Source organism: Meles meles, chromosome 18 (assembly GCF_922984935.1).
Source record: "Meles meles chromosome 18, mMelMel3.1 paternal haplotype, whole genome shotgun sequence".
Classification (NCBI taxonomy): domain Eukaryota; kingdom Metazoa; phylum Chordata; class Mammalia; order Carnivora; family Mustelidae; genus Meles; species Meles meles.
Window position 1 is genome coordinate 44148957 of NC_060083.1, and position 18994 is coordinate 44167950.

Below are 18994 nucleotides of genomic sequence, written 5' to 3' on the forward strand. Positions count from 1 at the left end.
CACCGGGGCATCAAGGATAACCAGCCGGGAGCCTCCAAACTTCTCCAGAGTTTAGTCCCACCCGCTAGCTGCCCAGCGTCCCTACGCAGAGCCAAAGGGTTGTCCTCGCTGTCCCTTGGGGTCTCCCAGTCTTGAGACCAGGGCACAGGACAGATGGTGGGGGCTGCCTTGTTCTCCCCGCGCTGCCCTCGAGGTCCTCAGCGTGGACCAGTCCGCGTCGCTGTCTTACCTGCAGGGCAGAGACGGAGTCCGCCGCGGCCACCTGCTCTCGCTGCGCTCGGGAGCGCGGCGGCTTGGGGCTGGCCGGGGGAGGGGGCGGGGCCCGGCTCGGGGGCGGGGTCCGGGAAGGGGAGCCGCGGCGGAGCCCCTCCCTGAGTCGTGGTTGGGCCGGGTGGGCGGGTTCATTCAGGTGGGCTGAAAGCGAGGAGAGCTTCAGGGCCACTAGGGAAGGTCTGGAGCTCTGACTTACTGAATGCTGAAAAGGTAGGATGCCTGCGTCTGAGGACTCCACGAACCCCCCTGCTTCGGGCAGCATAGCCCACATGGCCGGGAGGCCGTGGCTCCACATGAAGACCCTTCACCAGAAAAAGAAAGCCCTGGAACCTCTCGTGGCCCGAGTTCTCCCTTCCATCCTAGCTCAAGAAAGCTCTCCCAGCCTGGCAAGGTGGGTGCGAGACAGATCACCCGGTCTAAAGTCAGGGCCCCCTATCCAAAGGTCAGCGGCATAGGTGCCCAGGTCATCTTTAACCTCCATCCATCTCTCCCTGCAACACTAGCCCCTGCCCCCAACGCCAGCTCAAGCCCCTCAGCTGTCACCGTTTAGCCCTGGAATGACAGGCGTCCAGACTCCGTGCGTCCAGCCGCATTCAAGGCCACTGAGCTTAGCACCCCTGGGCCCCTGCCCCCCTCCCTCGGCCCCAGTCGCTAATTTTATTGACCTGCAAAAGGCATGTTGTTGGCAGGGGAGATAACTGAAGGTGAAGTGGCAGCGGATGGGCAGAAGACAGGCCCCAGGAGGCGGAGATGTGACAACAGGAGAAGGGCGAGTCCTGGAACCAAGGCTGAGGGGCACTGGAGATTAAGAGGAAGACCCCTAGGGAAAGGGGTACCCTCTGGGGCGATGGAGACCAGAGAGACTGGAACTGGAATTTTGGCCTCCATCAGACAAGAGACAGACCGGAGAAAGAAGGTGCTGGGGGAAAGGGAGGGCTTCATTTCCCCGTCTACCCCTTAGGCAGGACCAAGGATGTAGCAGGAGGGAAGGGGGTTAGATGGCGGGAAGGACCGCCATCCTGCTCTCAAATCTCTGCCCTAGCCCCCTCCCTTCCTCTTGAAGGTGACTCCTGCCTGCTGGGCCTCTTACTACAGAAATAGCCCTTTCCCTGAAGAATCAACCTAGATCTTGCCTTTCTCTTCTTTCTTGTTAAAATGAGAACAGAAAATTTAGGCCTTTACCACTTCCCCCACTCCCATGCCTACCTGAGCACCATGCCTGCAGTCCTGGACCTCAGCCTCTCCCCAGCCCAGGGAGGTGACCTGGGGGTTAGGGGAAGACGGAGGGGACGCTGCTGGGGTTAGAGCCTCTAAGGAGGTGGAGGGGGCAGAGGGGAGCCTCACCTTCTGGATGGCTCTCAAATTTAAACTTGTGATGCTCTCTCCAAATAATGTTACATGGGAACCATAAAGAGGAGTGGTTAAAAACAAAACAACTTTAACATTAAAAATAGACCATGAAGCAGATCAGGGCTGGGGAGGGGTTACTTGGGAATGAGGAAACTTTTAAGGGTGATGGCTATGTTCATTATTTTGATTGTGGAGGATAGGTTAAAATTTATCAAGCTGTACACTATGAATATGTAGTGTATTTTATGTCAATTATACCTTGACAGATCTATTTTTTAAATACATCTTTTTTTTTTTTAAAGATTTTATGTATTTGAGAGAGTCCAAGATAGCAAGAGAGAACATGAGTGGGGAAGAGAGGGGAGAAGCAGGCTCCCTGCTGAGCAGAGAGCCCTAGGTGGGGCTTGATCCCAGGACCATGAGATCATGACCTGAGTTGAAGGTAGATGCTTAACCCACTGAGCCACCCAGACACCCCACCACATCTTTTCTATAGCAATTTTCTACTAGTTTATTTTCAATTTATGAGGAGCCTCAAAAAATAGAGGCGAAGGAATGTCAAGGAGTCAAGGGAAACCGTGTTCGTTACGTAGAGTGTGGCCAGCTTCCTGCCTGTTTCCCCCCAACCCCTGCCTCCATCCAGTGCATTTGAGTATCTGTGGGTGCAAGGGGGGCTTGGGGCCGAGCTGTGGTCCCCGAGTTGCTTCTTCAGTGTGGGAGTCTGAGCCAGCTTGGGCGCCCCGGGTTCCTCTGTGGCTGTCAGCATGGCACCCCCAAGTTGACGACTCAGGCTGGAGGAGCTTGGCCCCAAGCTTTCTACGGGGAAGACAGTGGCTGCTGCGGACTCTCCTGCCCCCTGCAGGCTGAGGTGGGCACTGCAGTGACAAGGGGCTCAGTTCAAGGAGAGGTCGGCCAGGTTCTGGGCGCAGTGCTGCAGGTAGTCGAAGTCAGGCACTGGGAAGGGCACGCGGGACCACTTCTTGGCCTGGACTCTCCCCCGGGGCGTCTGTAGAAGCATGCTGCGGACCCGGAGCGCCGGCAGCTTCACTGACTTGTAGATCATCTGCAGACCCCAGGCCTGAGGACGGAACAGGGAAGGCTGGACTGGGGGGGGGGGGGGTCACTGTCCTCAGACTGGGCTTCTCTCCTCAAGGTGGGGGATCCGTGAATGCAGGGCCTGTGTCTCCCACCTCAGAGCTGTCTCCGCAATCACATCATGGGCTCCCTAAGCAAGCAGTTCAACCCTTCTCCTCCAACTGGGGGCTCCTGGGGCGGAGCAGGAGGGTGTCCTGATGGCAGAAGGCTGGGCCTCCTTTCTCAGACTAGGGATTCTGAAGACTGGAATTAAGGGCCAAGGCCCGAACTCTTACCTCCCCACAGTTCCTGCAGTGAATGGTACCCCCAGGCTTCCAGTCCTTGAAGGTTCTGTCAATGACCACAGCCCCCCGGGAGACACTGTAGTAGATCCTGGAGAGGAATGGGAGTCAGTCCTCGTGCCCTGCTGCTTGCTGGGCCTCCACCTGGGCCTCGAGCTCTTCTGCCTGCCAAGAGGCACAGAGACTCCGCAGAGCCTGGAGCTCTGCCCTCCGGTAAGTTCTGCCTGTGCAGCCTCATTGCATGCCCTCTGCTCGGGTTCAGGCCTCAGCACTATACACCCAGATGATTCTAACCGCCGCCCCTCCCCACCCCCGGGTCATCTCCCAGCTGCTTCACCTTTCCATCCCAATTCATCACTCCCAACCCACACCATCCTTCCGCCAACTGCCAGGGTGATCTTCTAAAAATGTAAATCTGACCTTGACACTCCCTTGCTCAAAATCCACCCAAGACTCCTCTCTGCCTATGGGACAAAGGCCAGACTTTCAGGCCTGAACTTCACAGCTCTCCCCCGGCCAGCCTCTCTTCTTCGGAGTCTCATCCTTCACAGTCCTTCCCACACGAGCCAGCCAGAGGCAGTGTTGGCACATCATCCCCGCCTGGGCTCATCCCCGCTTCCAGCCTGATCCGTCCTACAAGACCTCATTAAAATGCTGCCTCCTTAAATGAGAGGACCTGGTGTGCAGATCCTTGACCCAGGGGCCTGGCACTCAGGGGCTCCCTAGTAAATACTTAATGAACGGATGGATGGACGGATGGAGGATGGGGGAAGGTCACCCTCAAGGGGACAGAGGATGAGAGGGTGATGGTTCAGGGACAAGCAGTCCCTCTGTCTTCAGAGTAGGTGGGACTGGATGGGGGGTGGGGGCGGGGGGGAGCCCAGTTCGTGGCCTCTCAGCATTTGGTGTCCTGAACTCCAGTGCCTGCCCGACCACCCAGTGGCCATGGGAGCCCGGACAAGTCACTCTGCCTCTCTGAGCCTCTGTTTGCCTACATGCGAAATGGGGCCGTGATAAAACCTGTCTAGCTAGCCGCTTGAAAATACAGACTCGGTACTTGTCAAAAATGCCCTTTCAGGGGCACCTGGGTGGCTCAGTGGGTTAAAGCCTCTGCCTTCAGCTCAGGTCATGATCCCAGGGTTCTGGGATCGAGCCCCACGTGGGCTCTCTGCTCAGCAGGAAGCCTGCTTCCTTCTCTCTCTCTGCCTGCCTCTCTGCCTACTTGTGATCTCTGCCTGTCAAATAAACAAATAAAATCTTTAAAAAAAAAAAAATGCCCTTTCAGCTCCCAAACTCTCAGGGCACGGTCTGGATGGGAGGCGTTCTCGGTCCCCCATCACGCCCCTCCCTCCCTCTCATCCCGCCAGCCCCTTCCCCTGGCCTCACGAGAAGTTGGGGTTCACGTTGACGTGGTGGGCGTCCTCCACCTTCCGCAGGTCACTCCCATGGCCCACGGCCACCATGCAGTTGACACAGAGGAGCTGTACCTCCTCGGCCGAGAACTGCTGCCGCTGACTCTCCCGCTGGGCTGCCCGGGCCGCCCGCTTGACCAGAGCGCCCCGTTGCAGGTCCCGGATCTGGGGTCAGAGGGGACACCGGGCAGAGCTGGGGCCTCACAGGCCTGACCCCTGGAACCCTCTCAGGGTCTAAGGGCTCCCGAAGACCTCAGATCATTAGTACCCAGAAGGGACTTCCCTCCACCCTCCCTAGAGCTTCAAGAAGCAGCTCTGTGGAGAAAAAGAATATGGACCAGGGGCAATGCTGGGAGCAGAGTGAGCTCTGGTTGCCGAGTCTCTGCCCCCTCTATGGAGGATTTTGTGCAAAGCTGCTTCTTTGACGTAACATGGGGCACCACTAATAATTATGCTGGGATGACAGGGGTCCACAGGGACCGTCCTGAGTGAGGTTGGACGATGGTGACCCTGCCTCAGAGGAAAATGATGTAAGTCCTGGTTCTGGGCTTATTTTGTGCACATGTCTTTGTTTGTTCCCCCCCAAGCCTGGTGCCGGAAGCACTGTAAGGCAGCCCTCACAGATACATGAAGTATTTGGTGACACGGCATCTTGGAGAAGAGCCATTGCCTTCCCAGGAAGCCGCAGCCTTGGCCTCTACCCTCCCTGCCATTCAAACGTTCCCAGGTGGGCCACATTAGTCCCCAGGAAAGGGGGAGCAGGGGCGTGTGTGCACATGCAGCCAGAGGCCTTCCAGGCGGAGTGCCCTCAGCCCCCACCCCCAGCCCGCACACTGTACCGACCACCCAGACCTTGGCCTGGTACTCGGCCTCGTCCATCTCCTGCACAGCAGCCACAGCCCGCTCCATCAGCTTCTCCAGCACCTCATTGGTCAGCTCCCGCCGCAGCTCCCGACTGCCTTGGGTTGCCACAAACGAGTATATGCTCTGACCAGCCCGGGCGCGGCCCCTGGCCTGAGGGAGGAGATTGGGCGCGGCTTGAGTGGGCCTGTGGTCCCACGAGGACCTTTGAGGGCTGTTGGCAACACAGGGTTTGCGCACCTGAACCATGGAGATCTCATTGGTCAGGAGCCCGTAGCGCACCACCACGTTGCACTGGGGGATGTCTAGTCCCTCTTCCGCCACACTCGTGGCCACCAGAAGGTTCAGGGTGCCAGTCCGGAACTTCCGGATCACTTCTTGCTGGTCTCTCTGGGGTGGGGGAGGAGCAAGAGGATGGGCGCCAAGTGGTTTGCCTGCCCTCCTGCGGCCCAGCATCACCTGGTTCAAGAGTTTGCCCCTTTTCCGAGGGAGCCTGAGTCTCCACTGCTAACCCCTAGCATCTTGCCCGTCTTGCCAGGTGACCGACCACCTAACCCCTGCCTCCCCTACAGACTCTTAAGGGCCCCCACCTGTCTATGGTAGGAGGTCTCAGGACCTATTCTTCTCCAGCAAGGGACTCCAGACCTCTGATCCTCTGTCCTGAAAACACCACTCACCTCCTTCCCTGCAGATTCCCCAAGCGTCAGCCTCTCTGTGCCCAGGGACCCCCAAACTAGGAAAACCCTCAGTACCGGGGATCTCAGGATGCACCCCTCTCCCCCTGTTCTCTGCCTTCTACCTGGGGAAACCAGGCCCCCACAGCTCCTTGAAGACTCTATCCCCACCCCCCTCCCCTAAGAACCCCCCCAGTGCTGGCTCCTCTCCTCAAAGCCCACACCTGGGTCATATGGGTGTTCTGGCTGCTGTTCCCTGCCCCGATCAGCAGGTCAGCCCTGATGTCCATGGTCTGCAGGCCCGGCTGCTGCTGGAGCCAGAGCAGGAGGGAGTGGACGCTCTGGCGGGTCTGCGTGAAGATGATGCCCCGGGGGCTGTCGTCGCTGCCCCCAAACTGCTCCCGCAGGATCTGCTCTAGCATCTCCAGTTTGGGGTTCTCCGGGCTATGTGTTGCCAGGTGGGCCAGCTCATTCTTGTAATCTGCCAGAAAGGCCCAAAACAGAGGCACAGGCATCAGGCCTGGAGGTGGGCAGGGCAGGGCAGGGTGGGAGAGGGTGTGGCTCACAGGGACAGGACTGTGGGTGCAGAGGGAGCCTGAGGCTATCTGCTCCTGATTCCCCCTGAAGGGCCCAAGACAACACTCAAGGACGCGCTCTGCCCACCCACCCAACCTGACACCAGGGGCCTACAGTACAGAATTCTTTGCAGACACATCTCTGATCTCTGCTACCCAGGGTTAACTCAACCTCAGGTGTCTGTGTTCAGAAAGGTCCTTGCCCCGCCCCTCAGGCTTGCTGAGGCCTCTTGCCTTAAATGCCACTCGCTGACCACCTCCCTTTCCCAGCTTCAAGGTATCACAACACCCCAGACTTTCAAGAGACAGTCCCCCAACTAAACGAATTCGTTTTCATGTCTATACAAACCTTTACAAATGAGGGCATACATCTTTTGTCCTATCCAGGTCCTTGACTCTCAGTTAGAAAAACAGGGCCCCAGTACCCTCGCTGGCCCCTTGCCACCCTGCGTTGGCGCCGGGGTCCCGTCTAGTCCAGTTCCCGCGGGCCTCACCATCGAACAGCGCCAGCAGCCAGCGCTCGGCCTGCAGGATCTGGGTCTTCGTGGCGCGCTCCTTGTCGTAGAAATCCCGCAGCCAGTCCAGGGCGTCCACAGCACGGACCGTGTCGTGGATGAGCAGCGCATCGTTGTAGCGCCGCAGGTGAAGAGCGTAGACCCGGCGCTCCTGGAGCCCGGCCTCGGCCGCTGCGGGCGGGATTGGGGGCCGGGGGAAGGCCTCAGGGTCTGAGCGGCCACGCCCCTCCAGGCCTGCTCTCGCCTAGACTCCGCCCCCTGGCCCTCCGCGCCGACCGCCCCCCTCTCACCAGCCTGGCTCAGCTCCACCACCTGCTGCTCGTAATTCTGCGTCCCGAAGTCCCGGCTCAACTCGAGCATCTCCAGGCGGTTGTGGATTTGGTCCATGAGTTTCTTCAGTGTGTCCCCAAATGGGTCCTGGATGGGAAGAGGGCGTGAAGGGATTCCCATACATCAGGGGGAGAGGGGGCAGGGGGGAGCCGTGAGCACCCAGTGGGGGCGCTGATCTGCGCTTGAAGCCGCATGGCTCCTGCCGCCAGGTCGTTGTTTGAGAAGGGCGCTCCAGAGAGAAGCCTGCTGGGATATGAAGGAGGGAGTCCCCGCTGGAGGCTGGGGTCCTGCTCTGCCTCCACCTCTTGCGTGCCCTTGACCTCTGGCCCGGGGACAGTCCTTATGCAGCCCTGTCCTAGCAGACGCCAGCCAGACAGCGTCTACACCGCAGGAGAGAGCCTCAGCCCGAGGTGTAGGGTTTGCAAAGCATTCCACAGGGTTTCTACAGATGCCCACGGAGGCATCAGGGAGTCAAACAGCAGGCTGTGGGCACCGGCTGGAGCTTCCCCATTTCACACAACGGACAAATAGAGGCTCAGAGAAATAAGCAAGTACCTGGAAGTCCCAGAGCTTCAGCGGGTGGAGTCAGGGCTCAAGGCCAGGTGCCCTAACTTCACACCAGACGCCCCCCACATCGCCCCTCTCCCCCCCTCCCCCCACTCACCTGGGTGCGCCTGTGGCAGAGGTTGTACTGTTTGCAGGGCTGAGGCCTGAGCTCTTGCAGCTGGGGACGGTAGGTCTGCGGTGACATGATGCGCCATGTGTCCAGGTTGGCACAGAGCTGGGTAAAGACAAAAGGGTTCACTCGAATGGGAAGAGTTCCGTGAGGACAGTGGACAGAACTCTGAGACTGGTGAGGTCCCAGCGGCCCTGGAGCAGGGCCACCGGAAGTGGGGATTCACTTCCTCAACAAATATGTATTTCTCGCCTGTTCCATGCCCAGGGCTGTTGTAGGTAGTGGGGATCCAAGAGTCTTATTTTGGAGTTGAGGAGACAGATGATAAGCCAGTGAAGCATAGCAGAATGGGAGGGTTTCGGGCAGTATTGTCTGAAGACAATAAAATTGGATGGCATGATAGGGTGCAGTGAGGGTGATCAGGGAAGGCTCTGAGGCAGTGACATTAAGCTGTTCCCTGAGTGACAAGAAGGAGCCAGACAGGTCAAGTGCAGGGGGAAGGGCATTCTGGGCAAAAGGAACAGCGAGCACAAAGGTCCTGAGAAGGACCTGATATGCTCAAGATCCAGAGAGAAGGCTGGTAGAGTAGGCGTGAGGGGAGGGTACCAGAAACAAGGTTGGAGAGGCCGGCTGGGTCCATGGAACTTTTGTAAGCCAGGATAGAGACGGCAGAGTCTAATCTAAACACAGTGAGAAGCCACTGGAGGCTGGAGCTTGTGTGCTGGGGAGGGCACGGGGCAGGTGGCGGGGGTGGGGGGGCTCTGGTAGGGGCAGGGCCACGGGGGGGCCAAGCTGACCTGCAGGATGTGGTCGATGGCCCTCTTGAGCGTGGAGGCCCCGCCGGTGCCTGGGGAGGCTGTGAGCCCCAGCACCTGGGGCAGGGGCCGTGTCCTCTGGAGTTTATGCTCTAAGTACCGGCTCAGGATGGCATTGTAGACCGTGTCTTTGTGCGTGTGGTGACACTCATCCACCACGAGCAGGGAGAAGGCTGGGGACACAAGGGGCAAGGCTGTGACCTACACCTGCAAAGCCCTTCCTCCCCCATAAGCTGTTCTGAATGCAGCCCCCACAGGTCGTTTCTCTCCCTCCTCCTTTCTCAACTTGCACCGGGGCTCCGGAGAGCAGCCTAGGCAGGGGTGACTTACCTTCATTTTACACGTTAGTCAACTGAGGCTCAGTGGGGGTGACTGGGGGGACTTGCCGCAGATCCCACACTATAGCCAGGCTGACTTCCACGAGGGTGTATGGTGAATGGGGAACCCCTCACTCCCACCAAATGTCCCGCAGCTTTACTGGAAGGGGTGTCCTGGGGGCAGCAGGTAGGCTGCCTCTGGTGCGTACCCTTGGCCCTCGCTCACAGCCCTCACCATTGAGTTCCACGTGCTCCTCCTCCTCGGGGCTGGTCAGCGCCATCTGGAGCAGCTCCGCTGTGCAGATGATCAGGTCATGGCTCCGGGCCAGGTGGCCAAAGCCAGCTCGTGGCCCCATGTCCCCGCTCAGGGTTACAATGGCCCAGCGTCTGTCCAGCATGCGGCTGAACTCCTCACAATGCTGGCTCACCAGGTGCACCTGCGGACGGAGAATGAGGTGAGGGCAGGAAGCTGGACGGGTGACCCCCCCAGGACTGGGCTGGGGACAGGAATGGGAGAAAAGGCAGGTGAGCTTAGAGGTGGCCATGGCAGCCCCAGATGTTCCGGACGGGCTCTGGGGACACCTGAGGAGCTGAGACCCCACCGAGGGGAGTGTGGGCTACTCACCCTGTTGACCAGTACCACGACCTTGGCTCTGTCCACAGTCTCCAGATGCCTCTTGGCCACGTACGCAGCCGCCCGGGTCTTCCCAGCCCCCGTGGGCAGCCACATGATGATATTCTTGCCCTCCAGGGCAGGCATGATCACCTCCCACTGGTAGGGTCGCAGCTCCATCCTGAGAATGGAAGGAGACTCTGACCCCCGGCCCACCCAGCCCCCTCTCAACCCCCACCTCCTCCCTCGGCTCCTGGAGAGCCCAGTCTACGGCCCAGACCACCCCATCCCCGCTTGAGGGAGGTGGGGCAGGGCAGGGAAGGGATCTACCTGGAAACTGATCTGGCCGAGACAGGAGGCAGAAGTAACACAAACTCTACCTGACTTCCGCCCTGTCGGGTCTTATCTACAACACCTGCCGAAGCCGAGGGCCGGCTTAGCTTAGCCGGATGTCGATGCCGGCATACACCTGCAGAAGCCGAAGCCGAGGGCCGGCTTACCTTAGCCGGATGTCGGTGCCGGTGCCCCTGGGCTGAGCAGAAATCGAAAACAGAAACTGAAACTGAGGGAGGAGTCAGCTCCGGCACAGTTCAGCCTTAGCAATCTCCCTTCCCCCTTTCCCCTTTCCCCCTCCAGCAAAGCTGCAGGAAAGTACCCTTTCACTCCTCCTGGGTCCTGCTGGTCCCTTCCCCAACAGCGGAGTCTCAGCCACCCCACCCCCACCCCACGCCTTTCGAGCCAGCTGTAACCATGTAGACCCAGGCCAAGGCGGCCAGGTGGAGACTGGGACCCCTGCAGCCCCCACACCTGGACCAGGAGCAGCCAGGAGCAGGGAGAAGTGGGGGCTGCAGCCGACAGGTGTCATCACTGCAGGGACACGTGACTAGGCAGGAGGCTGGCCCCTGCACCAGCGGAATTTTTAAAGAGTGTACTTAGAGAGGACATGCCAGAAAGCAGGAGCAGGGGGACTGGCAGAGGAACAGGGAGAAGCAGGCTCCCCGCTGAGAACGGGGGTCGATCCCAGAACCCCCAGATCATGACTAGAGGGGAAGGCAGACACTTAACCGACTGAGCCCCCCCAGGTGCTCCATCCATCTGAGCCTTAATAGATGCACTTCTGCAGGAGGTCCAGGCAGAAACGGGGTCAACCTGCCAAGGTTGGGGACCCTACCAAAGAAACAATCACACAGAGGAAAAAAAAAAAAAAGAGCTTTATTGTTCCCTCTGAGGGATTAATGCCAGGAAATGAAAGGTCCCCGGGCCTCCCACCCCTGGGGGACAGACAGAACAGTGCAGGGTGAGGGGTGAGGCAGGGCCCATCCAGTCCCAGTTGAACTTCAAACACTGAAGCCCCTCCCCCACACTAAGACGTGCAGTCCCCACCCTCCAGGAAACAATGGGCTGAGTCAGGCCCAGGACTCCAAGACTCCACGGCTCTGTGGGGACAGGGCTGTGGGGCCACTCGCGATGGTCAGGGCTTATCCTCTGGCCAGCAGCCACTTGGGAGGGGCTGAGCCCCGGACCCAGGAGACCCCTCCCCAAGGTCAGATACAACGAAAGCTGTGTGTGCAGGTGGAGGGGAACCCGCAGTTCCAGGGGCTGGAGCGTCCAGAGCTGAGAGGCACCAGGCTGCCAGGGCCGCCCCTGGCCATCGGATCAGAACCCGAGGTGGAGACATTCCAGGTCAAGGCTGCGGTCCAAAGCCGGAGACTACTTGTCAATGAGCCCCCCCTCCTTGAGTTTGAAGTAGAAGAACTTCTCCAGGGCGCTGGCGCAGCGGCAGTACTCGCTGTCTGGGGGGTTGTACTCGCGGCAGTTGGCGATGACCCGCTGCAGGTCGGCCACGAAGAGCTTGCGGGTGACGTAATAGCGGCTGCGCAGTCGCTCGGTCATGGTCTTGAGGTCTGGGGCGGCGGGACGTAAGGGCACACACCTTTAAGAGGCTGGCGAGAGCAGGGCCGTGGGGTCCAGGGAAGGCAGGAGCAGGGGCAGGTTTGGGGGGCGAGAATGAAGCGTCCTCACCGATAGGGAAGCGGATGACCTCGTAGTAGTCAGGGGCTTCCGCCTTCTTCACAGGCTCCATGAAGGGCCAGGCACTGGGGTGTGACTGGAGAGGAAAGCCGAGCTGGAGCCAGGCCCACTGTGCCCTCCGCGCAGCTTGTGAGTACCACCCACCCCAGCCACTGGTGCAGGTGCCCCCAGAAGGGAACCTGGTCTCCCCACCTTGATCTGGGCCAGCAAGTTTTTGAGGGTTGTGTAGAGCTGGTCTGGATCCTTCAGCTCCTTCCTGGGGCAAGAGATGCCATGTCTGAGACCCTGGGTCCTTCTGCCTCCCCTGACACCCGCCTCCTCCACACAATACTCACCCCTTCTCCTTCCCCAGTGGCTTCCAGCCCGTCTCTCCTGCAAAGTGGGGAGTGGGGAGAGCATCCCTAAGAATTTGAGAACACACGTGCAGCAGGGTGCCCCCTCCCCCGCCAAGACCCCTGCTCACGAATGCCGGGGACACTCTCCACGGGGATCTGCCTCACTCCCTCCTTGAAGCAGCTGAGCCCGGGGTACACCTTTCGGATCTGGGCCTGTTTGCGCTCAATCAGCTTCTTGATGATCTGAGGGAAGGCAGGGCCTGAGAGGCCAAATCCAGCCCCAGCAGCAACCCTCCAGAGGCAGCAGCAACCCTCCAGAGGCAGAGGCCCTGCCCCTGAGCCCAGGCACCTCACCTGCTAACTTCCCTGAGAGGCAAAGCAAGAACCAAGATCCTGGCCCACGCCCACCTCACAAGTGCACATACGTGTGGTACATATCCACACGCGTGTGCTCACCCCCCATGCACATGAAAAGTCCCAGGGTTGAGTGCATGCGTGCGCGCACGCACACACACACACACACACACACACACACACACACACCTCTTTCTGCTTTTTGATGATGTGGGACAGCTCCGTGTAGGGGATCCGGGGATTCAGCTCACACTCCATCAGTGTGGCACCCTCATAGTCTTTAATGTAGCCCAGGTAGCGGCTCTTGGGCACTTTGATGTCCTTGGAGAAGCCCTAGGGAGTGGACAGTCAGGACCTGACCCACCAGCAAGGTCCATCCAACTTGAATCACCCTTCCCCCAGAAGCCCCCTGAGGGGCCGTGTGGGCCGTGTCCCCTTCTCCCTGGTTCCCGGATCACCTTCTGTGGTAGCTGGCGTGCAGGCGGGGGGCTCTGTATCGTGTGGGCTCAATTAATCTGTCCCTGGGCAGGCTCTAGGTCAGCTGCCCCTCCCAACCCACCCTCAAGAGTCTCCCAGTTCTTCCAGCCTGCCTGACTGCCCTACAGGTCCCTACTCTTCACTGGGGCGGCAGCGGGAGGCAAGCAGCTGGGCACGGAAGGCTTCCCTCCCATCCCATCCCATCCCCACCAGCAGGCTGGACAGGATGACCTCCAGCCCCAGGCAGCAGGCAAGCGTGGGCTGCGGCAAGGGTCACCTGCTTTTTGAAGTAGCCGATGGCATACTCATCAGCATAGGTGAGGAAGTAGAGGATGTTGTGTTTGATGTGATACTCCTTCAGGTGGTTCATCAGGTGAGTCCCGTAGCCCTGCGGGGGAGGGGAGCAGGGCTCAGCAGGGGGGACGGAGAGAGCAGACTGCATAGGAGGTAGGGGACAGCCAGGGGACCCCGGACAGGGAGGAGGAAAGGCAACTGGCAGAGGAACGGGAGTTTGTGGGGCGAAAGCGAAGGACACTGGGTTTCTAAGCGCTTACTTGGGGCCACGTGTGGTGCCTGGGACTTTACAGACCACCTCTCAAGTCAGTCCACGAGGTGAGTATTTTTATCTCCATTTCCCAGAGAAAAAAACCCCAAGAAACCAAAACCTGCAACCCAACTATGTTAACTATGTTAGGAAATGTGTCCAAAGTCAGCCAGCCAGCCATGGTAAGGCCAGGACTGAAATCCCAACCAGGAAGTTGCGGTCCCCATGTCACTGGTTCCCAGTTCCTGGGCCTCAGAGTGAGGGGGGAAGGGGAAGAGGCATCAGAAGGGCCCTACTCATTTCAAATCTGAACCCTAAAGAGAGAATATCTCCCATACAGGTCAAGACCAAGCAGCACCATGCAAATCTGGCTTACAGAAACCAGGAGAACTGGGAACTCTACCAGCGGGTCTGTTATGCCAACTGAGGACAGAACCCAGGACTATCGCCCAGCACCAGGCTAGTGTAAAAACTATTAACTCCTCGGTACATGTGAATGTTCTGGTGTTGAAAGAAATTCAGGTTCATTTAAAAGTGTTAGTGATAGAGGTGTCTGGGTGGCTCAGTCGGTTAAGTGGCCAACTCCTGATTTCAGCCCAGATCACGATCTCAGGGTTGTGAGATCGAGCCCCACATCGGGCTCTATGCTCAGCAGGGAGTCTGCTTGAGATTCTCTCCCTCTGCCCCCTCCCTGCTTGTGTGCTTATGTGTTCACTCACTCTCTCTATATAAAATAAATAAACCTTTAAAAAAAATAAGAGCATTACTGGTTTGGGGACTCTAAAGTGTTTTCTTAACACAGTTACCAAAGGACAACCGCCCCCTTGTGGGGCTGGGAGGAACTGAATGGCCACAGAAAGAGGGACTGGAGACTGTGGCTTCCCCACTGTGCAAACTGGGGCTGGGGCCAAGGCACTCACCTTGACCTGCTCATTCGAGGTGACGGCGCAGAAGACAATCTCTGTGAAGCCCTGAGTGGGAAACATGCGGAAGCAGATCCCACCGATGACCCGCCCATCCTTGATCAAGGCCAGAGTCTTGTGCTTCCTAAGGGGAGAGGGGAAAGGTCACGGCCCCTACCTGATCCCCAAATGCCTCCCAGGTCCCTAGAGCCTTGGAGGCCGGGTCTGTATTTAGAACTGGAAGCAGAGGAGTAACTATTCCCACAGGCTGGGGACAGGCATGGTGCCTGGGGCTGGGGCCCTTGTGAGGACGCACGGGTCAAAGACGAGGCGGGCGATGTACTCCTTGGGCATGCGCGGCAGCTGGTGGGAGAAGACATTCTGCAGCCCCACAAGCCAGAGCAACACCCGTCGGTTGGCCTTGGGTGTCAGCGAGTTGCCGATGACGTGGAACTCGATGATGCCGCGGCGCTCCTCCAGGCGGGCTGTCTCGTCCCGGGCTGCGTTGGCTGACAGCAGGCTCGTCTGGGCGCCAGAGGAAAGGGAGTGAGCTGCGGCCTCTGGCCGGTGAGCTCCCTCCCCACACTATGTAGCGAGCCAGGCTGCCCACCTCAGGCCCCAGCATGGCGGCAGGGTCGGTGATGGTGAGCATGACCTCGTTGACCAGCTCCATGGGGATGTCGCCCATGACGCGGAGCCGCTTGGCATCCTCCAGGGTCAGGTTCTCTGGGAGCTTCCTCTTCTCACCTGCTGGGGAAGGTTGGCAGGGTCTCCGGTGGACAGCAAGAGAGGTTAGGGGGGCCAAATGAGAGTCAGGGGTCAGGGGTCAAGTACGCACCTGGCATGGGCTCAGCCCCTCCGGAATCCAGGCTCAAGGAGCTGTTGCTGCCCCCACCCATGGTGGGGCTGAAGAGGGGGGCACTGGGGACAACTGCTGCGCTGACCGTAGCTGAGAGGGAGCGAAATCAGGGATAGGGGGAGGTCAGAGGTGGTGGTGGGTCCCAAAAAAGGATTCCCCAGACACACCCTCCTGCATGTCCCCACTGCTGCCGTCCGCAGTGCTTTTTCCCGGCGGAGGGCTGAGCTCTGCCACGGAGGCGAAGCCAAGAGCCTGCAGAGCCTGCTGGGGCACGTACCCGGCCTGGGCACCAGCTGTGTCCCCTCTGAGGGCGGCATGGTGAAGCCAGACTCCCAGATCGGAGAGTTTGCCCCATAGATCTCCTCCTCCAGCATGGACAGGAATCTGTGGGGTGGGGGGGTACAGGCTGTGTCACAACTCTGTCCTCCAACCAAGGCAGCAGCCTGGACCGGACACCAGAAGGACTGGAGGCAGGTTGAGAGACCTGACTGTCATGGAACCGAAAAACGGAGACAGCCTTCAGACTAGGGGAAGATACAGTCCTCGGCCTCTTAGAAGCCCCTAGTCAGAGGCAGAACAGGACAATCTAGACAGAGAACAGAGGCCCCGTCTACCATGGTGTGCGGCACAGGGGGACAGGGTCTGAGCTGGTGTCTTCCTGAGCTATGTGGGAAGTGCACAAGTCACCCGGGGCCTCAGGATCCCCTCCTGCCACCTCATAGTCCCAGCTGGCGGCAGAAGGGGCGCTGAAAGGCCTGCATTAGTCAGTGGAGGCTTCCTATACCGGGTGGCTACAAGCCAGGTTTAAAACGAAAGGAAGGTGTAGCAGAACAGAGGAAAATCTCACAGAAAGGACCATGATGGGAGTGGAAATCGGTTTCCTCTCAAGAGTAAGATCTGGTTTCTCGGCGAGCTGTGCTTCTGAGCCTGTGTCCAGGCCCCATGGGAAACAATGAATCCCATCTACCAGGGGCGTGGGCACTCGGGCCATGTCCCTGCCATTCTCAGACTAGTACACGCAAAGGCAAATGCCAGCAAGTCACAACTGGGCCCCAGACAAGTCTGCCAGGTAGACACCCAGATCCCAGAAGCCTCCTGCAGGGGAAGGAGAGACCACTCCAGGAAGCCTTCCTGGAAAAAAAGGGGACAACAGGGAGGATGTGAACTTGGGGCAGAATCCTGATAGGCCAGAACGAGCCTTACTTTGGGAAGTGGGTGAGGATGAGGGTCCTCTTCTCAGGCACCAGCTTGTCCTTCTCCACCCGGAATTTCTCCAGCAACTGCCGCCGGGTCACCGTGAAGATGGAACGGAGGAGGCTTCGCCCGAAGATGTGAGTGGTCTCGTAGCGGGGGAGGCTGTCGCAGCTCTGGGGCACATGGCAGTAGCAGAGCCACCTGTGGGCAGCAGGGAGGTGGGAAGGGAGAATGGGGGTGCTGGACCCAGGCTGGGCCTCCAGGCTTCCCCCACCCCCCACGCTGGCTCTGGCTGGGCCTACCTGGTATAATTGACCTTGTAGGTAGCCACGTCCTCTGCCTGAGACCGCTGCCGAAATTGGGCAGGCGTCTCAAGCTTCCAGTAGTTAAGGCAGAGCAGGAACATCTTTGAGAGCTCAAACATCGTCTGCCGCTCCCGAGGAGCCAGGTGACTGAACTTGTACTGCACAAAGTTCAGCACACCCTGAGAAGTGGGCAGGGCACAAGACCAGGAAGGAGATGTGAGCAGCCAGCAGGGGTCTCTTACCCAAAACCTGGTCCTTCCTGAGGGGAGCTAAAGCTCACCTTTCACTCTGGGGCTCTCAGTGAAGAAAAACGCCGCCCCCCTTTCCACCCCCATGTCCATCTTGAGCCCCAAACTCCCTCCCTTCTCTGAACCTGTCCCTTGTTCTCAGCTTGAAGAGGATGGGGAACACAGGCTCCTCACTCCTCCAAGATGCCCCCAATTCTCTTACCAACTCCCTCACCCCACCTGCTCAATATTAGGCTTCTCAAAGGGGGGACTGCCCAGGGAGCCCTCCACCACCGGCCGGGTCATCTGCAGGATGCATTTCCGCAGGAGCTGGAGGAAGAGGAAGGGGGAGGAATAGAGGTCAGTGGAGCTCAGAGCTTCAGACTCCCCAGCCCCGCCTCCTTTGCTCACTCATGCTCACTTGGACGAAACTCACCTTGAAGAGGTAGAAATAGACCTGCTTAGTGTCTGTGTCCTCCTCTTTGTGAACAGACATAAACAGATTCTCCACATCCACCACCATACCCAGCAACCGGTTGATCTCATCCTCTGACACATTCTCCAGGTGGGACACGTGGTCAGCTGTAAGACGGATAGGTGGTAGGGCTGGGAAGAACGGACACATTGCCAGAGCTCCCCGCCCCTCTTCATCACCAGCCAATTTACAACCCAAGTCCCTCCAACCAGTGTGACCGGCAATGAGACGGGCTGCTCCTACGTCAGCCCTTGGGTGGACCCTGTCTCTTCTGGGCTGGCAGATTTCCTGTCTCTTCCCTTGGGAGAATACATCTCCCAACCCAATCCCTCCTTAAGGGGGCATTTTTAGTTTCACAGATAAAGCTTCCTGACACTTAAATCATCCCGTCCAAGCAGGACCCAGCACCTGCCCCCGCCCCAGCTCCAAGGGCACTACCTGCCTTACCCAAGGGGTGCTCACAACTGCGGCACAGCTCGCTCAGGTTGGCAGCTGGCTGCTGCAGGTCCATGCGGGGTGCAGTGGGGGGCTTGGGGTTTTTCCAGCCATTACACTTGCAGGTTTCATTGGCCTGGAGGCAGAAGACTCAGTCAACAGCCCTGTAACTGGGGACGGGGAGCCGATCCCCAGCCACAGATTTGCCCCCATTCCCACCCGAGCCTGGGGATGCCCCAAGCCCCGCCCCCTTCTCACCCCAGGCCCCGCCCCCACCTTGCAAGCCGAGAAGACCCCTAGCTTCTCGAGCTTCTTGGCGCGCGGCAGCCCCCGGACTTGCGCCTTCCTCTGGCTGGCGCGCTGCTGCTGGCTCAGACCAGGTCGAGCCGGATCCCCTCCGCTCCCCGTCCCCCCACTTCCTACCCCAGGACCCCCAGTCCCTGTGCTGCCGGCTGGCGCTGCAGCTGGGGCGGGGGCTGGTGCCGGAGTGGGAGCCGGAGTCGGGGCTGAAGCCGGGCTAGGGGCAGGAGTCGGAGTTGGGGCAGGGGGTGGAGACTGAAGGGGACGGGGCTGAGTGGCCGGGGCCGGGGTCGAGGCCTGGGAAGGTTCCGCCATGTCCTCCCCCGCAGCGGAGCGCGGCGCGGCGCTCCCAGCCCTAGGGCCGCATGGGCAACCGGCGCTCAATGCGCAGGCGTCGCTGCGCCGGAGCATGGTGGGAGTTGTAGTCTTCCACGGCCGCTCCCTTGGCCTCCAGCTTCCAGACTTTTCTGTCTTGTCTGTGGGTCCCAGACAGATAAGTGAAGCCTGAGTCGTTACCCCAGATTGGCCTCTCCTCACTTATAATCTCTCTTTGAAGGATTCCGGGATTGGTGTTTTTGTGGGGACTTGGAGAAGCATCTGCGAAAACAGGCTTCTGTTGAGGGGAATCGTGGAGTCTGCCCACCTCCCAAGCATCGGGGTAGCAGAGCCGGCCTGGGGTCTGGAGTTGTCTTGGCTTCCCCGCACACCCCTGTCCCACCAGTCTGCAGACACAGAATTGCAGCTACAGTGGAGATTAAGAAGCAACACT

The 18994-nt window shown here is 59.2% G+C and overlaps 3 protein-coding genes across 7 annotated transcripts in view; all 3 read right to left on the reverse strand.

The window, feature by feature from the left end:
• Window positions 1-286, reverse strand: part of ZNF385C (zinc finger protein 385C) — a 51351-nt gene extending 51065 nt beyond the window's left edge. For both annotated transcript variants that reach the window (XM_045985930.1, XM_045985929.1), the window contains exon 1: window positions 230-286. The gene's annotated coding sequence lies outside the window, so the exon portion shown is untranslated. The remainder of the gene's footprint in view (window positions 1-229) is intronic.
• Window positions 287-2054: 1768 nt separating this feature from the next.
• Window positions 2055-10316, reverse strand: DHX58 (DExH-box helicase 58). 3 transcript variants are annotated; one of them, XM_045985927.1, is made up of 13 exons: window positions 10288-10316; window positions 9800-9968; window positions 9410-9611; window positions 8840-9030; window positions 8031-8147; window positions 7327-7453; window positions 7016-7207; window positions 6171-6427; window positions 5513-5662; window positions 5264-5425; window positions 4386-4576; window positions 2994-3090; window positions 2055-2701 (listed from the first exon to the last, which is right to left on the reverse strand). In XM_045985927.1, exons 2-13 carry the CDS (start codon window positions 9965-9967, stop codon window positions 2516-2518), a joined length of 2040 nt encoding a protein of 679 aa, XP_045841883.1. In that variant the 5' UTR covers window position 9968; window positions 10288-10316; the 3' UTR covers window positions 2055-2515. The 3 variants fall into 3 exon arrangements, with proteins under 3 accessions (XP_045841883.1, XP_045841882.1, XP_045841881.1); XM_045985926.1 differs by having other exon boundaries at window positions 10168-10314; XM_045985925.1 differs by having other exon boundaries at window positions 10118-10314.
• Window positions 10317-10980: 664 nt separating this feature from the next.
• KAT2A (lysine acetyltransferase 2A) lies at window positions 10981-18597 on the reverse strand. 2 transcript variants are annotated; one of them, XM_045985924.1, is made up of 18 exons: window positions 18202-18597; window positions 17938-18061; window positions 17452-17597; window positions 17256-17345; window positions 16786-16967; window positions 16493-16684; window positions 15567-15673; window positions 15269-15379; window positions 15041-15177; window positions 14747-14955; window positions 14449-14575; window positions 13262-13372; window positions 12697-12840; window positions 12282-12396; window positions 12154-12190; window positions 12011-12074; window positions 11810-11894; window positions 10981-11691 (listed from the first exon to the last, which is right to left on the reverse strand). In XM_045985924.1, the coding sequence occupies exons 1-18, from the start codon at window positions 18538-18540 to the stop codon at window positions 11498-11500; spliced, it is 2514 nt and encodes an 837-aa protein (XP_045841880.1). In that variant the 5' UTR covers window positions 18541-18597; the 3' UTR covers window positions 10981-11497. The 2 variants fall into 2 exon arrangements, with proteins under 2 accessions (XP_045841880.1, XP_045841879.1); XM_045985923.1 differs by having other exon boundaries at window positions 15041-15180.
• Between the last annotated feature and the right edge of the window lie 397 nt (window positions 18598-18994).